Genomic DNA, 19957 nt, shown 5'->3' with positions numbered 1-19957 from the left:
ATACTTCAATTTTTCAAAAAGCAACCCTTTTTTAGGGGAGAGAGAAACAGCACCAAATATGGAGGAGCATGTGGTCGAGACCGTTGAATCGGTTGGGCCCTCTGACAGTTAGGTGTGTTTTTTTATGCCATGTTGTGGACTTTGTCATACAGTGCTATTAGGGCAGGGCTCCAACCGTCGGCTGCTGGCTGCACAGAGATGCTCTGTGTCTGGCTTCCTCTCCTCTGTGTGGTTTTAGGCAGCGACCCAACACCCACCTCCTCAGCCTCTGCCCAAGCAGCGAGCTTCATAACTCTCTTTAGCTCACACTCTTGCCTCAGACTGCTGGGAACAATGGAGTCTATTGAGAAAGGCAGATGGAGAGGCTATGAGCTGTGGCTGTGAAGCTGTTCACCAGCAGGTCCCTCTCTTCCCTTCAGCAAGGGGGAATTCTGTACATCGCTACAGGGTGGGGTCACTTCCTGGGTGGGCCCAGCATTGATCATATGTATTTACGCACACATACATACACAGAAACCTGAATCATTAACTCTGTGCAGATAAAAACATGTTAAACCTACCATAACAGTCATGCTCCAGCGAAATGTTCCAGCAGGAGCAGCAATTAAGGCACGCCATCAAAGTGTGGGATTCACAGACGCTGTGTCTCAACCTGATTCATGATGCATGGTTCCAACATTACACACATTAGACCTGTTTTATATTTAATTATGAGACTCCAAACTGTCAGAGGTCTGTATGTGGGGTACAGGTATGAATGCAATACGACACCCCTGAATTCAAAATTTTACCCTGACCTACTTGCATAGGTCAAAGATCAAATCCAGTGCTCTGACCTACTTTTGTTGATCAAAGCACTAGCTTTGATCTATGGTCTTACACTGTCCTTCTCCCTCGTCTTTCTATCTGAGTGTAAAAAAGTTTAGATTTGACCTTGACCTAGTTTTGTCAAGGTCATCATCTCATTTTCATCCCCTTTGCCGCCCGAGTGATGTGCTTTCTGTTTCATCTTTCTATCTACAACGGTTGCGAAGATATTTGGTGGACAAACAAACGGATGGACGGACGGACAAACACACGAACGCTGCATTTACAACACATCACGGCTTTGAAGCGGGATGTAATGAGGGTGTGTGAAGGCTCACTGTGTGTGGGTCGTACACATTACGTACTGTACCTGTAAAAACAAACACAATGTACTGCATCGACCTGTTTGTGGAAAATAAATTAATTACATACCTTTAATGGGGTCATGTCAAAATGTTTCCCTCATCTCGGACTGACTTCTAAATGAGGACGGGATAAACTACTGGACTATTTTAGATAGAAGAAGATAAGGCTGTTCCCTCAAGATAAAATCAGTCCATTTTGATAAAAAAGAAGGATTTGTAGTCTCTCTATGCTGTGGAACCAGGAACTTCCACTGGACAGTTTGTGAGTCGTTAAAGAGAAGAATCCCCCAGTCTCAACTGGGCATCATCTTTAGTGGTAAAAATTGTCGGTGCACACTCAGCAATTTGTAATCCTATCAGTGTAAAGAAAGCACAGATTGCATAACAATAAAGGAAAGAGATTTTTCCAAATGCACAGCTTTATATAAAAACCAGGCATTAGGATAATTCTGTCCTGCCAGATGTTTGCCTGGTGGAGTATCTGTGCGTGATCTAATCAACTGAAGATACTTCAATATGTCCTAATATTCATTCATCTTCTAATCCACCTCTTCTGCTTTCATGAGTCACAGGGGTTTCTGGAGCCTATTCCAGTGGACTTACGGGCAAGGGTGGGGGACACTCTGGGCAATTCTCTGGTGCACCGTGAAACCATGTCAGAACATTGGAAAGGATATAAATTTGAAAGAAACAGATATTATATATATAGATTAAAAAATGGAAGAAAAAAAATAAATAGTGGATTAAATTCAGCTCCACGGTAAATTAATTTAAAATAATTTCCTTTGAAATGCATAATGTCGTCATCAAGGCTTCTGAATAATTATATATTGCTTACATTATTTGAATTTGGAATTAAAATCTTGGGCATTTGCAGTATACCCTGATTGCAGCTTAAATGAAGCCGCTCAAATATCACAACTCTGATCAATATGAACATTTCTGGGTTTTCTTTTATTATAATAACTGTTCTGACCATTACCTAAGAAAATAAAGAAAACCATCAGACACCATCAAGGTTAACTGTGCTTCAATAACTCAATAAACTGTAGTTATGACCTACATTTATTCATCGAGGTCCTTCTAAAAAAATTATCATATTGTGATAAAGTTCATTATTTTCTGTAATGTACTGATAAACATTAGACTTTCATATATTTTAGATTCATTACACACAACTCAAGTAGTTCAAGCCTTTTATTGTTTTAATATTGATGATTTTGGCAAAAAAGTAAAGAAAAACCAAAAATCCCTATCTCAAAAAATTATCTTATGTCATCCGACCAATAAAAAAACTGTTTTTAATACAAAAAAAGTCAACCTTCAAATAATTATGTTCAGTTATGCACTCAATACTTGGTCCGGAATCCTTTTGCAGAAATGACTGCTTCAATGTGGCGTGGCATGGAGGCATCAGCCTGTGGCACTGCTGAGGTGTTATGGAGGCCCAGGATGCTTTGATAGCGGCCTTAAGCTCATCCACAGTGTTAGGTCTGGTGTCTCTCAACTTCCTCTTCACAATATCCCAGATTCTCTGTGGGGTTCAGGTCAGGAGAGTTGGCAGGCCAGGTGAGCACAGTAATACCATGGTCAGTAAACCATTTACCAGTGGTTTTGGCACTGTGAGCAGGTGCCAGGTCGTGCTGAAAAATGAAATCTTTATCTCCATAAAGCTTTTCAGCAGATGGAAGATTGAAGTGCTCCAAAATCTCCTGATAGCTGCATGGACACTGCCCTTGATAAAACACACTGGACCAACACCAGCAGCTGACATGGCACCCCAGACCATCACTACATGTGGATACTGGGTACTTGACACTGGACTTCAGGCATTTTGGCATGTCCTTCTCCCCAGTCTTCCTCCAAACTCTGGCACCTTAATTTCCGAATGACACGCAAAATTTGCTTTCATCCGAAAAAAAGTACTTTGGACCACTGAGCAACGGTCCAGTGCTGCTTCTCTGTAGCCCAGGTCAGGCGCTTCTGCCGCTGTTTCTGGTTCAAAAGTGGCTTGACCTGGGGAATGCTGCACCTGTAGCCCATTTCCTGCACACACCTGTGCACGGTGGCTGTGGATGTTTCTACTCCAGACTCAGTCCATTGCTTCCGCAGGTCCCCCAAGGTCTGGAATCGACCCTGTTCCACAATTTTTCTCAGGGTCCGGTCACCTCTTCTGGTTGTGCAGCGTTTTCTGCCACACTTTTTCCTTCCCACAGACTTCCCACTGAGGTGCCTTGATACAGCACTCTGGGAACAGCCTATCGCTCTGAAATTTCTTTGTTTCTTACCCTCTTGCTTGAGGGTGTCAATGATGGCCTTCTGGACTGCAGTCAGGTCAGCAGTCTTACCCATGATTGCGGTTTTGAGTAATGAACCAGGCTGGAAAATTTTAAAAGCCTCAGGAATCTTTTGCAGGTATTTAGAGTTGATTCGTTGATTCAGATGATGAGGCTAATAGCTCGTTTAGAGTACCTTTTCATGATATCCTAATTTTTTGAGATATGAATTTTAGGTTTTTCTTTACTGTTTTGCCGAAATCATCAATATTAAAACAATAAAAGGCTTGAACTACTTCAGTTGTGTGTAATGAATCTAAAATAGGTCAAAGTCTAATGTTAATCAGTAAATTACAGAAAATAATGAACTTTATCACAATATGCAAATTTTTTGAGAAGGAACTGTATATTCACTAAAAGTAACTCACTGATGTTCCTGGTGTTTGGAGCACCCGATGACTGAGTAGTGCTTTTTAAGTTACTGTTACTGGATCAGCTGCAGTTTAAAAACACAAAATGTCCTGAACGTAGAGCCTATGTAAAACCACATCTGGGCTGTGATGATTTAAAAATGTTGAACTATATATTTGTGTTGTCAATATGATAATTTTCTTTAAATCAATAGCAAATGAATTTGATAGCATGGTTAATGTTACAGATAAAAGTTTAAGAACTTGAGAGCATCTTTTTGTGCTTCTATCTGACAGACTGATGGTAGTGTAAACAAGTGGTGCTTTGCTTCATGTGTGTCACAAGTTTATGTCTACGCTCTGTGGGATTCATGTTATGAGTATAACAGGAATGCCATCCCACATTGATTGGAGCTTTGTAGTGGTGTGTAGGTCGCCTTCAATGTGAGGAGCACCACATGTTGAGCCTACAAAGAGCACGGCTTTGTGATGCCATAAGATAAATGTCGTGGGCTCGTGGAGTGTGAGCGCTTCGGACAGCTGGATGTGCAGGGTGGGTCAACGGGTTGAGGGACAAGGGAGGGGGATAAAGTTGGTTGACAGGCAGAGACAGTGTGTTTGTGTGTTAGGGGCAGATAGTGTAGATGATGCAACAGAGATGAATTTGCTGCAGTATGATTGTAGCAGCAGAAGACCATAAAGTTGAGAGAAGGTCTAATGTTAAAACATGACTCCCTCCGTGTGTGTGTGTGTGTGTGTGTGTCATGGGGAGGTTGTCACGGTGTATCCCTGGATGTGTGTGAGATGTGTCAGTAATTCTGGAGGGTACATCTGTTTTTATTGGATGTTGAGGTATTAGTGTGGGTGTGTGTGTCTGCATGTACAGTCAGTATATAAATATACAGTACACAGGGTTACAGTTGTATGTACTTATGCAAATGCATCACGTTTTTGCACGGAACAGTCTGTATTTGTCTGTTTACGTACTCTTTCTTGGACATCTGGTATTTCCCATGAGATGAAGCAATAAATTTTTTTGGTCCCAGTGACAGGACATGTCGTGGCATCATAGGCAAGGCTTTGTCTAGTCCGTGGAGCACACGCTTTCTATAAGGCACCCTCATTGTTACAGACCAAAGCTCTGCTCACTGATCCTCATGATACACAGGCATGCTGTGATCTATGTACCCCCTCCCTCTCATTTTGTCCTATACATTCATGTGGATGATGAATATTCACAATGCACATGCTAACACCTTCTCTTTTATGTTTCAATCACTGAATCTTTTGTCAAAATTTTTCATATACTGTACGTATATTACGTCTTAACCATGTGTGCACAATGACTTACAGTCAGCACCTGCTATTACGATGATTCGACATATGTGTCTGACCAGCAGAGTCATTCGTGAGCTGCTCATCGTAATTCCACAGCTGCAATTGCCATCAGCTGTGAAAGACATGCTGGAGCCTTGTTTCTGTATACAGTGACTCTCTATTACAAGCTAAGAATAAACACAGAAACTTTTTCCTCGATTACATTTACCGTATAAAAGAATAATCCAATGTCAAGCATGTTGATCCTCAAAGAGCTATATCATCCATCATTACACTGAAAAGTTGGATCTAAAATACAGATCAGGAGGAAGGCTTGAGTAGAAGGAATCCGGGTGTTTGTGATCTGTTAGTACAGCAGGCAAAAGTCTGACATCTAGTTGATAATTAGAGATACCACTCAATTGACATACCATGCATGTACCATGAGAACACCCGCCAACCCATGTGCTACACAGTGTCACAGATGTATATGTGGACTCCGCCAAACTCCTACAGGTCTTCTCAAATAATGCCCTTTATGTTGGTGTTATTATGTAGGTGGACACACTAAAAAAATGTCAGACCAGGGAGTAGCTTTCTATCAGTGTAGATGTGAGTTTAATATGAGCCACAGCTTTGTGATTCAATTGTCAATTGTTGAGGAAGACAGAAGACTGGTCGGGGGAGAGCAAATGTTAGAACACATCATAAATCATCTTGTCAGCTCAGTTAAGATGTTTTCTCAGCAGCTATACAGTAGACATGACACTACAGATAACATGTGGCTTGTTTCTAACATCAGACTCAAAATAGCCATCATCTTGCATGATGAAATCAAATTAAAAGTTTATACATTGGCTTCACGTAAATGGAACTAGACACTATTGTAATTTGACATTTTGCAGGCATGTTTTGATGTATTTAAAGTATTCATCAGCTCTTCTATAGGAATAGTAATGTCAATACTACTAGTATAATAGAGCACTCAATAGTAAAGGTATAAGTTTGCACATTAAAAATTAGTTCCAGCCCCATCTTTTCCTTATTGCATGGCGCCATCTACCGATTAAAATGATATAACGCTGTAAGTGTAACGATAAAACGATGATGCAGTGTTTTTCGATGTTTCGATGAATTTACACAAATCAAATAAGACATTTTAGGGCCACCGATCTGTTTCCCATCATTTAAAGCTCTCATCCATTCGCATGTCTTGCTAAATTCAAAAGCATTTTTCTGACTTTACTCTTTTAATTGTGAATTTCTTCGTGATATTAAAAAAAAAAAAAAAAAAAAAAAAAAGCATATTAAAACATTTGTGACGGCGTCATTACTTCCGATTATGATGGTCCGTCATATGATCGATCACAGTACATCTGCCCATTTCAATGAAATCATTTTTAAGAGTTTCTTGACTCCGTTCTTGTTTTCGTCAGAGGTGACAGCCACCTCCTGCTCTGGTGCTTCATCTACAAGGTCTTCAACAATCCCGTTCCTGATTGGTTCAAATTGCACATCTACATTTTCTGACCAATCAAAGCACCGGAGCCTCAGTGGCGCATCAAGGAAGAAAACACAACTGTCCACAACCTCTTTTTAAGGAATATGCTGTTATTTGCCTGTTAACAGAAGTAGGTACATAATCTTAAACATGCAGTTTTTGTTAAAGAATCCGTGTTAATAGCGGTTGTGTCGAACAAACTGTTCATACACAGCCAGGGCTTGCGAGCTAGCGATGCAGCTAGCATAATACTATACGCTTTAATGTCGGTAGCAGCTGTTTTCATTCACTTGGCAAATGAAGTCTTGAACCGGAGACTTGGAGGCCGTTGGGTTTTAATCTGCAGCTCCGTCCTTGTTTCTGGGGAACAGTGGTTGGGACATTTTAGAGGAGCTCGTTGACCTTTCTGTCGATGAAGCGAACAGCCTCTGTAGCAAAACAAGTGAATGTGACGACGTGTTGTGTGGCCAACTAGTAATGGTGCAAGGACCGAGGAGCGTCATCAAGCCAGGTGAAATAGATGCGAATGAACAAGCTGCCAGGCTTTATCAGTCACATGTTCTGGTTAATAAGTATTATTGTTATGAATGATATTAATTTGTGAAAGTGTCAAATAAGTTTGTTTCACCGCGTTTGAGTGCAGGTGGAGATTTAACACCACCAGACTGGCTCCAATAATTCAGTAAGCAGGCCTTTAAATGCTGCTGGACACCTTGTTCGGGTTCTTCTTCCACGTCGTGTCTCATTGATGGATTGAGGGTTGTTTGCGCAACAGAAAACAACGATGGAAATATATAAAAATAAAAAAAAATGATTGTGAAGATACGATTTAGGGTCTTTGTTTACATTTCCTGTGGTGGTACTGGAATAATTAAACAAAAATAGATTTTTTTTTACACTGAAAAACATTATTATGGTAAAGCAGATTGCTACTCTCTGGTCTAGTGCGTGTTTGAGGAGGACGAGGTAGAAGCCGACTTGATATTTCCGTATTATGTTTTATTAATCCTTTATTTAACCAGGAAGTTTGAGGGTGACCCGGTAGGATAGCTGATTGTTTTAATGGCTCAAGAAACTGAGCAAGAGCTGCCATTTGTAATCGTTGGTGAAAAAAACGCCTTTTCCGGTTACAATTCACTTTCATGTTGATGGGCATCCACGGTCTGGATAAGCAAGTCGAATCCGTATTTTTTGAGGACTGGCTCGACCTCCTGTGTCGCATCTGGCACACGACAAGCCTTCCATTTTGTCCCACCAAACCCTGGATGTGCGTCAAAATGCACCAGGCTTCAGGTTTCCATCTTGGCCGACAGATAGCTTTCTAAAAACTAGATGTCAAAGTGTTTAATCACAGCAGAGGACAATCATGGGAGTTCATGTTTGTGCTGCTGCTGGTTAGTTTATGTCTTACTCAGAAAGTTACTGACAGATTTTAATGCTGCGGTGGTTTCCAGCTCCAGAACTAAATATGACTTATGGGATTTTTGTACTGATCCAGGTCACCATGTGGATCCAGAACCCTTTGTGAGGATTTTTTTTTAGCTTTGTGGAGCAAGAACAGTCACAGCAGTTTTGGCTTCTTACATTGTAGATAACGCCAGCAATGGTGTGTCAAAATTAACAGCTCAAAGTTTTGATCTAAATCCAACTCAACATTCTAGACCTGGTGCTCAATACTGTTTAAATTTAACGTGGGCACACAAAATACATATTGTTGGACGGATGACAAATGATTAACGCTACAGATGATCAAGAGGAATTTATATCAGAAACTGTGCTGATTCAATTAGGTGGTGTTTCATGTGCCTTAAAAAAGGTACCATATTAGATCCTGAAAAAGCAAAACGCAGTAATACAATATTGTTCATCATAAATGAATTAAACTAAATCATTAATGTGATTCCAAATTCTGTGCTATGTTTTTGGGGTCAGTGGTTCATAATATGCTGGTCAAACTATCACAGGACTGGATCTTTTAGGGATGCCTGAAGGAACAAACTGAGCTACTGTGCGGTTTGGTTTTGTTGCTGCTTTGTCTCACTGGTAGCGCGATTACTCTTCAGTTAATTAACAGATTTTTATCAAACTGCTAGGATAATTTTTTCCAGACAAGGAAGAGCCCATTCACTTTTGGAATGGATAAGGAAAGAGGGGTAGAGTCGAGTTTTTTTCCCCCCACTACATGATAGGGATTTTCACCATTACAGTAAATTAATGTAACCTTAATGCTGGAGGGGTACTCGCATAAGTTAACAAGATATAACCCGAGGCCTTTTTGAATAGCCAAAGAAAATGTTGACTGCGCTCATCTACACCCACCTCACACATGTTCACTTTGATTATTTCATGCTTCACATAATTCAGTAGTAGTTGCAGTTTTGTGTTCAGTTATTTTATGGAATTTTTATGATAATTTTTGAAATATGTCACTTGCGGGCTTATTTTCTTCTTCCAACATTCTGAATGTTATTATTACATCACTTCAAAGCAGTGATGTAATTGTCAGTGTTCGTGTGTTCATTTGTTCGTCTGTTCGTTCATTAGTCCATCAAATATCTTCGCAACCGTTGCAGATAGAAAAATGAAGCAAAAAGTAGATTACTCAGGTGGCAAAGGGGATGAAATTGAGATGATGCCCTTGAGAAAACTAGGTCAAGGACAAATTTAAACTTTTATACACTCAGGAACCAGATAAGATAAAGACGAGGGAGAAGGCCAGTGTGAGTAAGACCATAGATTAAAGATAGTGCTTTGATCTACCTATCCACTAGCTTTGATCTATGGTGTTGCAGTCTCTGACTGCCTTGGTTCTTGTTATAATTATTATTGTCATCAGTATTAGTATTCAATGAAATGAAGGCAACTCAAAATTCCTTTTAGATTAATTAATAAAGCAGACAATGCTAAAACAATCTACAGTTAAATGTTAATCTTAATACATTTCATCATTGTACAAATCACCATGGACTACAAATAGGTATTTGATGGATTTATGTTCGTATTGATTTTCACTCAGCCAGGTCATGGTAATCCTTGAAGGTTGAGTTGGTAGCAACTGGACTTCTATTTAGGGTTTGAAGACGTTTCACTTCTCAACCAAGAGGCTTCTTCGGTTCTGACTGACCGGTGGGGAGTCGAGATATTTAAACTCTCCTGAGATTGCTAACACACTGAGTCGTGAAGGTCACACGTATACCCGAAACTCCCCAACAGTCAGTCAGAAATGAAAACACCTCTTGAATGAGGGGTGAAATGTCCTCAAAATCATAACAGAAATCCACTTCAGATTTTTCACATGGACTACTAAATTAATGCCAGACTTTGCAAAGTACTTCAGCTTAATTTTGTAAACCAATGTAAATTGTAAATGCAATTAATTTGTTTGGTAACTGTGTTTGTACTGCTGCCTGAATTGGCCTGGATGATCCATCCCCAATTAGACTTCTCTTGGTCAAAGAAAACTTGCAGTTTTAAAAGTTTGCTAAATTACAATCTCATCTTTATCTGTTCTGTAGGTGGGACAGCTGTCATAATTTCTGTGTGACAGACAGCTTACGGAGTAACAGGATACAACCTTTACAGAAGATGGACAACTCTCCCAATCTTTACATCTTTGAACTTGGAGACAATGAGGAAAAAGATGAGGACATTTGTCAAGAGGGAACTGACACTGAAATAGACTGGAGGCCTTTTCCCTGCCAACACTGTGACAGACATTTTACCAGTCAACAAGGCTTGGAAAGACACATACACACCCACATGAAAAGTGAGGCACATGGTTACAAAAGCAATAAGAGTAACACGTCTTTTGGTTCAAACCTGGATCAGCTTCAACTCGAGAAGATCATGCCTCAGAACTCAGAAGACTCAGTTATGCAGCTTCATACTTCCTCCATGATTAGCTGTAATACTAACACTCTCCCAGCTGCAGACCACAGTGCTTTGCCAGACAAACAGCAATTACCAGAGGAAAATTATGCATGCAAGTACTGTGAAAAGATATTTACTACACATACCAACAAGCGACGGCACGAGCGTAGGAGCCATGAACACCAACTTCAGCAGTCAGATGGAGTTAAAACCCAACTTCCCCAGGAGGAGAGTCGTCAGAGAATAGTCAGTGAAACATCTCAATGCAAAACAGGGCTTGGTGTCAGTGTAGTTCCTGCAGCTGTTCTGGACAAGGAAGAGGAACAACCTGAACATTACATGCTAGATGTTTCTAGCAATATTTCAGAGAATCTCAGCTTTTACATTGATGGGAAGATAGTGTCAACAAGTACAGTCAGTAGCTGTGATGCAGCTGAAGTCCCTTCGGGGTCTTCAACTTTAGTTAGACTGGATTCACTGATTCTAGATCCTGTCCATATCAGCAAGGTTTTAAAAACCGATTTGGTTATAGGGAAAGAGACACCTGGTCAACCTTTGTTAAAGAGAAGAACAGCAACACCACCTCTTTTACCGCAAATTAAAACTCAGCTGGAGTCTGAGGTGGTTGTTTCTTCATCCTCTTCATCATATGTATCGTCTTTGATAGAGAATCTACTTCCTCAGAATACAGAGTCAACAGTTGTTCAGAAGGAAAGGACAGTGTTCCTGTCACCGAAGCTCAAGCAGCTCCTAGAAAAGCAAGATGGCCTTAAACCGGCACTTGCCCTGATCACAGATGGTCAGAAGCCTTGTTCTCCCGTGTCTCTCTCTGTCCTGCCGGCTGGAACAGGGAGGTTTAAAAGACGGACCGGATCTCCGTCCAGATCCCTGCTGCTAAACCCTAATGAAGAAACGCCAGCAGAAGAGTGTGATGGTGTAACTGCAGGACAGAACGATACCCATCATGGACCCTCAACTGTGCACCAAACATTCAGTGATAAAGATGACACAGCTTCATCAGTAGAGGATCTGGCAGTGAAGACAGTCTTAACAGAGGTCTCGCCCCCCATTGCTAGCGGTAATTCATGCAACCAGCAACCGCTCGATCTCTCAAACACAGTCAAAAGAATTGAAGGAGTAGCTTTAACTGATGCTGCGTTGGACTTGAGTTTACAAAAAAAGACCCTTAGTGAAACTGAACTGTTAAATGACATTCCACAGACAGTTTTGAAAGAAGAAAAAATGAATACTAACATGTTTGAGATGGCCTTAATGAACATTGCAGAGAAAAATGCAAATCTTGGAAACCTAGAGACCCCTCTAATCACCGACTTCACGATAGTTACCAATCCAGATATGATGACCCCTGTGGACCCTGTTGCAGAAGGACTTGTCTATGGGCTTGCCCTTCCCCCCAGCTCTCTGAATCCATCAGCAGCCTCTCTTACCCCTGTTTCTTTGCAGCCTCCGTCTCCATGCACTATAGCTTTTGCTTCCCACGCCTCACATACCATGCTCCCTACAACTCCATCGTTGATCACAGTTTTGGCCCCTCCATCAATTTCTAACCCTTCAAGCCAAGCAATCCAGGTGTTAGCCCCAAACATATCTCCTGAGCCCTTGGTCATCTGCACTGAAAATGCATTAAATTCATCAGAGTGTGATTTAACCACTGCTTTTTCATCTGCAAATCCTGCTGACCTGGTCACTCTCTCCCACTCCCTTGACCCGGCTCTAAATCTGCCAAGCCACATGTTTCTCACCGATCAAATAACACTAGCCCCACCTATTCTAGAACCTATGCCTGTTTCAGAAGTGCCGTTCACACCCACTGTAACATTAAATGATTCGCTTATCAACTCTTACAACATTACGAGCAAAGCACTGCTAATAGAGTGCACAATAGCTCTAGAAGCCCCGCAGAGTGTAGTCCCTGCTGCAATTACGTTACAAGAAAACACTCCTGAGCCTCCAGTACCACCACAGTTGGTTGTTAATCACATGGAACAGCAGCAGATCGTATCAGTGCCCGACCCTCAGACTGTGGACCCCACAGCTCTTGCGTTATCTATTGCAGAGTCTGTAACAGTATCCACTGCCACCTCAGTGATATCTGATTGTCCTGCTGTGGGTGAATTGAGTTCTGACCTTGAACCGGTTTTAGATGTAGATCCACCAACCAAAACAGAACAGACCGAAGAGAGACCTGTAGACAGTGCAGTTCCCATACCAGAACTGCCATCTGAAACTTTGCCTTCGTCAGTGAAAGCTGAAGAGGATGAATCCTTAAACAACACAACACCTGATGCACAAATGCAGACATTCACAAAGAATTTTATCTGCAATGTGTGTGATAAGCTTTTTCATTCAATGAAAGAACTAGGCAACCATGTAGGTGACCATGCAGATGAATGGCCCTACAAATGTGAATTCTGTCTGCTGCTCTTTGGCAAACCTTCTGCATTGCTTGACCATCGATCGAGCCTCCATGGTGTCGGCAAGTCTTATGTGTGCAGTGCATGCACAAAAGAGTTTGTCTACCTTTGTAATCTCAAACAGCATCAGGAAGAAGTACATCCTGGCCAGCAGTGTACATTTACTGAAGAAGAAAAGGGAAAGCTAAGACCCCAGAATTACAACAACTCATCAAAAATTGGTATGGATCCTTTGGTGTCCAAAGATCCAGAAGAAGCTAAAATACCTGTGAAAAAAGAAGAAAGTGAAGATGTTGCTACTGAAGAACTGGTTACAACAATCAAAGTCCTGGGCTCAGATGGAGGCAAATTCAAGGGTCCTGATGTTCGTCTTGGCATCAACCAACATTATCCCAGCTTTAAGCCCCCTCCATTTCCGTATCATAACAGATCACCTTCTGGATCAGTGGCTTCCGCCACAAACTTCACCACCCATAACATCCCACAGACCTTTACTACAGCCATTCGGTGCACTAAGTGTGGGAAAAGCTTTGATAATATGCCAGAGCTTCATAAGCATATCCTTGCTTGTGCAAATGCCAGTGACAAAAGACGATACACACCGAAAAAAAATCCCATCCCGTTACGCCATTTTGCAAAAACACAAAATGGAGTTCTGTCTACCACTAATTCTGATAATGGTCTAAATGTTTCCAACAGACCCAGCCACTCAAATAGATCCAAATCAACCCAGGACCCTTCAGTTAAGGTGAAGTTCAAGGCATTAAACAAAAGGAAGAAAAAGTTGGTGCAAAGGGTCATGCCTCAAAGGAACAAGTCTGTCCCCTCATCAAATAGAATACTGCCTACACGGGAGCAGCAGGAGGTTTTTGTTTGTCCTCATTGCAGCAGAGAGTTCACAATGCGTCGCAGCAGAACCAAACACATGGCAGTCTGCCCAAAGAAAACTAAAGAGGTGAAGAAACGGAAGGATGGAGGGATCTCTGTCACAAAAGAAAATGACGGAGATTTGCGCAGAGGGGTTGAAGAGAAACAAACCCCACCCCCGCATAAAACAAGACTCCAGACTTCCGGCCATGCAAAGAGGCCTGCCGTCCTGCCAGTTCAAACTGTATTTTCCAGCAAAAGAAGTAAAATAATCATAAAAGAGACCCTGCAGCCAGCACAAGAGGCAGCCACTCTGAATGAACTTCCCATCGTTCGCACTTTTAACCCCTCCATGCGCCAGTATAGCAGAGTGCAGTCTAGCGTCAAAGGAATCCCCATTAAAATCACCATAGTGAAACCACAGCCGGCTACACCACAAAAGGATGAGCTACGTCCCACCCAGAGCCAAAAAGAATCGACCAGAGCCGTTGCCAGCAGCTCTGAACAGAGTCAGACAGGTTGAGCTCTACTCTGCAAAACACCGTGAGAATCACCAGGTGGTTAAAGCACATGATCATTTACCTGCAGGTGATAATAATGAAAAGATGCACGCAGTAATTTCTCATTTGTTCTGAAAAGATTGGGTCTTTTGTTGTTTGGTTCCTAAGCAATTAAAAAGGAACCCCCAAAACTAAACACAGTGCAAACAGCTACTGTCATTATCAAGATGATGTATGACCGCTAACACAACCTTGCTGCTTTATCCATATAGAATAATGTTTATGAAAATAAACATTGAAACAACAATTTGAAAACGATAGGCAAATATTAAAAAATTAGATTAGATTCAACTTGACTGTCTTTGTGTATGTCACAGATACAAAGCAATGAAAAATGCACCCTGTATATCTGAGTTTTTTTTTCAGTTTGTGTTTTGTTTACTGTTTTCAGGACTTGGCTGGTGGAACACGCCAAAGTGACATGAAGGGAGTTAATTGCTAATCACACTGTAAACCCCTTGTTCCCATGGACTGTACATTAAAATTAACTGACCTGACTGAACTGAGCATAGATAAACAGATTGCTAAGGACCCTGCAGTGAGAGGATGTTTCAGTATTTTCATACTTTTGTAGCAGCTTAGATGTTTGTAAGGCTCATTTTCGTTTTGTAAATGTTCTTTTGATGCTGGGATTTGCACATTAATGTTAATCTGACTGCTGCTTTGAGCAGGGAGACTCCTGTCATTACACACCTACTTGGCTATTTAGAGAGGATTGCAGGTGGCAGTCATTACCTCTGCCAGGGAGCGATGGAGTTTATGTGAGCACTCAATGTTTTGGTTTTTTTGTTTGTTTATCCATTTTCTAGACATCTCGAAAAGTTATCCATAGTCATTAAGAAATATTGTGTATTGATGCAATTTGGACTGAAGAATTAAATTTTGGGGTGGGTCCAGGTACCTTCACTGATTCTGATCAGCGTTTCGCTATCTTTAAAGTTGAGATCCTAAACAATAATACTAGCTGTTATTAAAATACATATGTATAGGCATTCATGAGTTCCTAACATCATGCCTAATTGCATCCAACTATAAATGGATTGTTCTGAGTTTAGTGACCTTGACAATGGCATTAGTGAAAGTATGCACTGTTTGACAGCTTTCTAGTTTCAGCATGCTCTTGCACTTTTCCTTATCTGCTGTTTGTGGCCTCTTGGTTTGAACTCGTACTGCATGCTGCAAACCAGTGAAATGGCAACATCAATTGAGGATGGATTATGTTGATGCAATTAGGCTTGATGTTGCTCTGATAGACAGAAACCAGTGTAATTAAAGGAGTCACACTGAGATTGCTTTGAAACACAGGACTACAAAATTACAGAAATCTAACAGTCTATTTGCAATTAACAAGTTTTAGTAAGTAGAAACACACTTTATTACTTTTATGGAAGTCATTGTTTCGATCGTTCATGGGAGTGTATTGGTAGATTCAATGCTGCAGGTTTGGCAAATCTCAATTATATATAATCTGGCAGATGCAGTTAATCCTGTATGTATTTGTATAAAGGTTTGAGAGCGATGCTCTTGATGTGCCATCAAATGTATATATTATGTGATGAAAGACGTAATTTTGCGTTAAATTTAGTTTTGTGGCCTGACAAAGATTTTTTTTTTTTTCAAAAGTTCAAGGTTTACGTTTTTTGAAAAAAGCTGTTGTGTTCTATTATGTTTTTAAAAATGGTTTTGTTGCCTAACTTCATGTTTTGGCCACCACAAACAATTTTTCCACTTTTGGGAAGCGCTGCAGTTTAACGTATTTGCGCTGCAATTCCAAACAGTACTTCTGTTTTATTTTGTAATTTTATGTATTGATTTGGAACCATTTTTGCCATTTTTTCAATTTGTTAATAAGAATGAATTGATCAAAAATGCCAGTGCCAGCTGCAGTGCTCAGCCTCGCTGATTTTTTGTTTGGAATTCTGAAAATTTTCTGTAGTTAGTTTAGTTTGTTGAAATTATTTTGCAATTTGTTTAGAAAGTGCTTTTCAGAATTTTTTTTTTTTTTTTTTCCCATTTCAACAGCTAAAAAAAAAAAAGTCTGTTTAGGTTATCCATTGTGCAAAAGCACTTAATTGTTGCTTATAATTTGTATGAATAGTTGTTTAATTAAAAGTTTATTGTGTGAAGTTTTTTCAACAAATTCTAACGTATAAATTACAAAATATGTAAAAACATAAGATCTAGTGTACTTCCTGCTGAAACCCTGCAGTGACACTTAGTCTGTTTGATTTGTTTTTTTATGCCACTAGTTTGATGATTCATTGCGATACAGGGTAGTTATTTTTAGTTTCATAATCTAAAACTTGATAATAACGTGAATATGAGCGAATGCTTCTGCCCTTTGAGAGAGACTGAACCGTACTGGATGTATGGGACTGTTACTGTGAAAGTGCTTGTAGCATTTTGAATTGTAAATTGACACGTATATTTATTAATAATTTAAAGTTGTCATCAATCTCAGAACACTTTGTATGATTTGCACTAAAGGTTTTTCAAGTGAATATTCAAAATAAATGAAGAATGTTAAGTTTACCTGTGACACTTGTGTGAAATCTTTAATAAACCTCTCAATTTAATCACAATGTTGTATAATTGTTTTACAGAGATTCTACTAGCGTAAATAAAAGTTTGGATGGTCTTAGCAGGGCAAGCCTTGCAGAATCTGCTGTACTGTGGTTCTGACTATGGAGTAATAAAATATCCAGGGGGTGGCACATTTTCTTACTTTGACCATGGAGCTGTATTCAGTCCAGGGCGACTTTCATATTCTGTTTGAAAAAGCCAATTCTGGTGTTGCTTTAGTTCTATTTTCAACATGTTTTTTTCAGCCCTAGCATTCGGGTATTTAGAATCTGCACATCAGCCCCCAGAACCTCTGCATCCTGACCTTTTTGTAAGACTGCACTAATTCATCATTAAGTGTTAGTCTGCATTCTTTGATCCCACATTTATTTCCCACAACAAATAGTTCAAAGAATTTCAGTGACAGGGCAATAAGCAGACAGTCCAAATGCTGTAAGTTTAGATGTTCACAACTGTTACTCTGACATCATAATTTTTTTTCTGTTGTAATTTAGGGGCTGCGGAACGGAAGTTGCCGGTTCAAAATCTGGGTTGGCCAAAACTATTTGGATTGTGAAGTGGCAATGGGGGGTGCCAGTTAATCTCCTAAACACTGCCAAGATGCCCTTGAGCAAGGCACTGTCCCCTTACAAGCAGCTCATGGTGTGCCCAACACGAGAGCTGCCAGCCACTCTACCTCCCACTATCAGCATGCCCACAGGCCCCATGTGTGTGTTTGTGTGTGTACAGGCCTGTACGACATATACGTGTGAAATATCTGGAATGCAAAAAAAAGTTATTTCCCTATGGGTATTATTAAATGATTTATTTATTTATTAAAACCTTGGCTGTTTTAGCAGAGGTCAAGTTTGTGTCATGTGACTTCATCTGTTGTTCTATGATCACATCATGGCAAAATTGAGACACTGAAAAGTGATGAGCATTTTCAATATATTCAAAATACTGGCAATTTTAACTGGATTTGGGGAGTTTAGAAGACTAAAATAAAGTATTTACAGAATAACAAGGTTACCACCAAGTCTCCTAAGTGTTAGAAAATAGTTCTGAATGGACTGGTGCCGTAACATCACAGAATTTAGAATCTTCACCTTACTGGCAAACCTTGAGGATCTCAAACATAAGAAGGTCTAAAGACACAGCATGTAGAGGAAAGATTTTTTTTATGGTTCAATATGACAGAGTAGCAGTAGCTGCGATATGCACAGAAGTTGAATTATCACCCTCTTCTCCTTGGAGACGTGATGGAGACAGTGGACACTGCAGTGAAAGGAGGATCCAAACACCTGAGCAGGTGAGCTGGTTCAACCGGGGCTCCGATGTCGTGCTTGTTCTCCCCTGACGAATCTTATAAATTCTCTCTTTCCTTGTAGTGCATACGTGACAAATAAACAGAAATGGTTTGGTTTTCAATTATATTTTTTCTCTCTTAAACAACTTCAAAGCTCCAACAATTGTATTTTATGTTTAATGAGAAGAAAAGATGTAGAGAAGCCTCTGAGCCAGTTCAAGCAGACAGCAGTGCGTCGCATTTGTACATAATTCCTCACACCCACGTGACTGACCTGTCTGATTGAAGTGAACTGATATGGTCGGTGCCTAGATGAGGGATCAAAGGCTTTCTGATGCCATCTCTTAGGATTCTTTTCAGAAGTGTATAAAAAGTCAATTAACACACTTAATGTTCTTTTAGATATAAAATAATGAATACGTACAAGATCAGGTTTCAGATGATTTAAGCAGCGGTGACAGGCCGATCAATGCTACGTGGTTGTTTCTGTGTACCAGTGGTGTCAAACCACAACCCTTTTGGAGTGAGATCTCTCAGAACTCATAAGCTCAGCACCAGCTTCCAGCTATGAAGCTGCATTTATATGCTCAATATGGCTTAGGATCTTAGCCCAATGCCATATGAAATCTCATAGGGGGCTACCATGAGAGATGAGGACACATAATCTGAAATGATAGAAAACAAACACATCCATCCCGGAAGTCAGAGGCAAAACGTTTCATCTCCTTCTCATTAATTTCATCACCCTGACTGGATGTTTGATAAACAATATTAAAGCTGAGCTGAAACCTCTAACGCAGCGTGAGATGAACTGTCATTTTTCTCTCCAAGGTGGTTTGGATGTCTTTCTTGAACGCAGCTTGCAGAAAAAGTGCTGTGTTGAGTTTGGATGATGCCGTCTGGCAGTGATGAATAACTTTGCAGGTGAACGCTGCAAACGGTAACCTGTCATGATCACAGAGCTGCATGTGAAGACAAGCGGGACACTCCGGTCACGATTTGGCGCTGCTTGTTCTGGCTGAGGTGACAGTGATGTCTTTGAGACAAAACTGTTTGGATGTCACAATATTTCATGAACTGTGTTGTTGATTTTTGGCACAGATTTTTCCTTTCATTCTTATTCTTAACATTATCTTGTTGAGTAAAATGAAAATATTTACCACCGCTTTTATCTCCTAATAGATCTAGTGCGCTGCGTTTGACAAAGGAGAGAAAAGCTTGTCTTTGCTGTGATGAAAGTAATCACACCCCTCCGAGCAGTAAGTGGGTGGAGGCAACAATACATCAGGATACTGGGATACAGTCTCTTCTTCCCCCTCTGCATGCTGTTTATGAGGGAGCAGAACAGACATAATAATGAGGGCATTAATAAAAAATGCGGATCCATTTTTAATGATTCACTGGCCCCTTTAGCTTAAAAGTGAATTTTGTGCCCATGGAGTTCTTCTCTGCTCAAAATCTGCTTTGCTTTAAGATGGACTCACAAATATGCTTCCCTTTTTTCTTTTTTTTTTCCTGCACAAGCAAAGTACTGCAGAAGACGAGTCTCATGCAGCCTTCTGTGAGAGCTGCAGGATTAGTTTACTCTGTCTGGTTGGGTGATGTTAAGGGGGTGGTGTATGAAAGAAAGAAAAGTTTCCTGGGGGAAATATGGAACTATGCATCAAAAAGACACGTC

The 19957-nt window shown here is 40.5% G+C and overlaps 1 protein-coding gene across 7 annotated transcripts; it reads left to right on the top strand.

The window, feature by feature from the left end:
• The first annotated feature begins 5775 nt into the window (after positions 1 to 5775).
• On the top strand, positions 5776 to 17959 carry prdm2a (PR domain containing 2, with ZNF domain a). Of its 7 annotated transcripts, none has more exons than XR_011038845.1 (3): positions 5776 to 7187; positions 10192 to 14436; positions 17486 to 17959. XR_011038845.1 is itself a non-coding variant. In XM_068341012.1 (3 exons), exon 2 carries the CDS (start codon positions 10262 to 10264, stop codon positions 14369 to 14371), a length of 4110 nt encoding a protein of 1369 aa, XP_068197113.1. In that variant the 5' UTR covers positions 5776 to 7187; positions 10192 to 10261; the 3' UTR covers positions 14372 to 14405; positions 17486 to 17959. The 7 variants fall into 7 exon arrangements, 4 of the variants coding, with proteins under 4 accessions (XP_068197113.1, XP_068197102.1, XP_068197096.1 ...); XR_011038843.1 differs by having other exon boundaries at positions 10192 to 15169; XR_011038844.1 differs by lacking the exon at positions 17486 to 17959 and adding an exon at positions 14800 to 17458.
• Positions 17960 to 19957: the final 1998 nt, after the last annotated feature.

This window comes from Antennarius striatus, chromosome 2, assembly GCF_040054535.1.
Source record: "Antennarius striatus isolate MH-2024 chromosome 2, ASM4005453v1, whole genome shotgun sequence".
NCBI classification, from domain to species: Eukaryota; Metazoa; Chordata; class Actinopteri; order Lophiiformes; family Antennariidae; genus Antennarius; species Antennarius striatus.
The sequence above is the reverse complement of the archived record's forward strand: the minus strand, read 5'-3'. Positions and strand labels throughout refer to the sequence as shown.

What these genes read in the sequence shown, in the direction of transcription:
- prdm2a (XM_068341012.1), top strand. Translation starts at nt 10,262, where the DNA reads ATGGACAACTCTCCCAATCTTTACATCTTTGAACTTGGAGACAATGAG.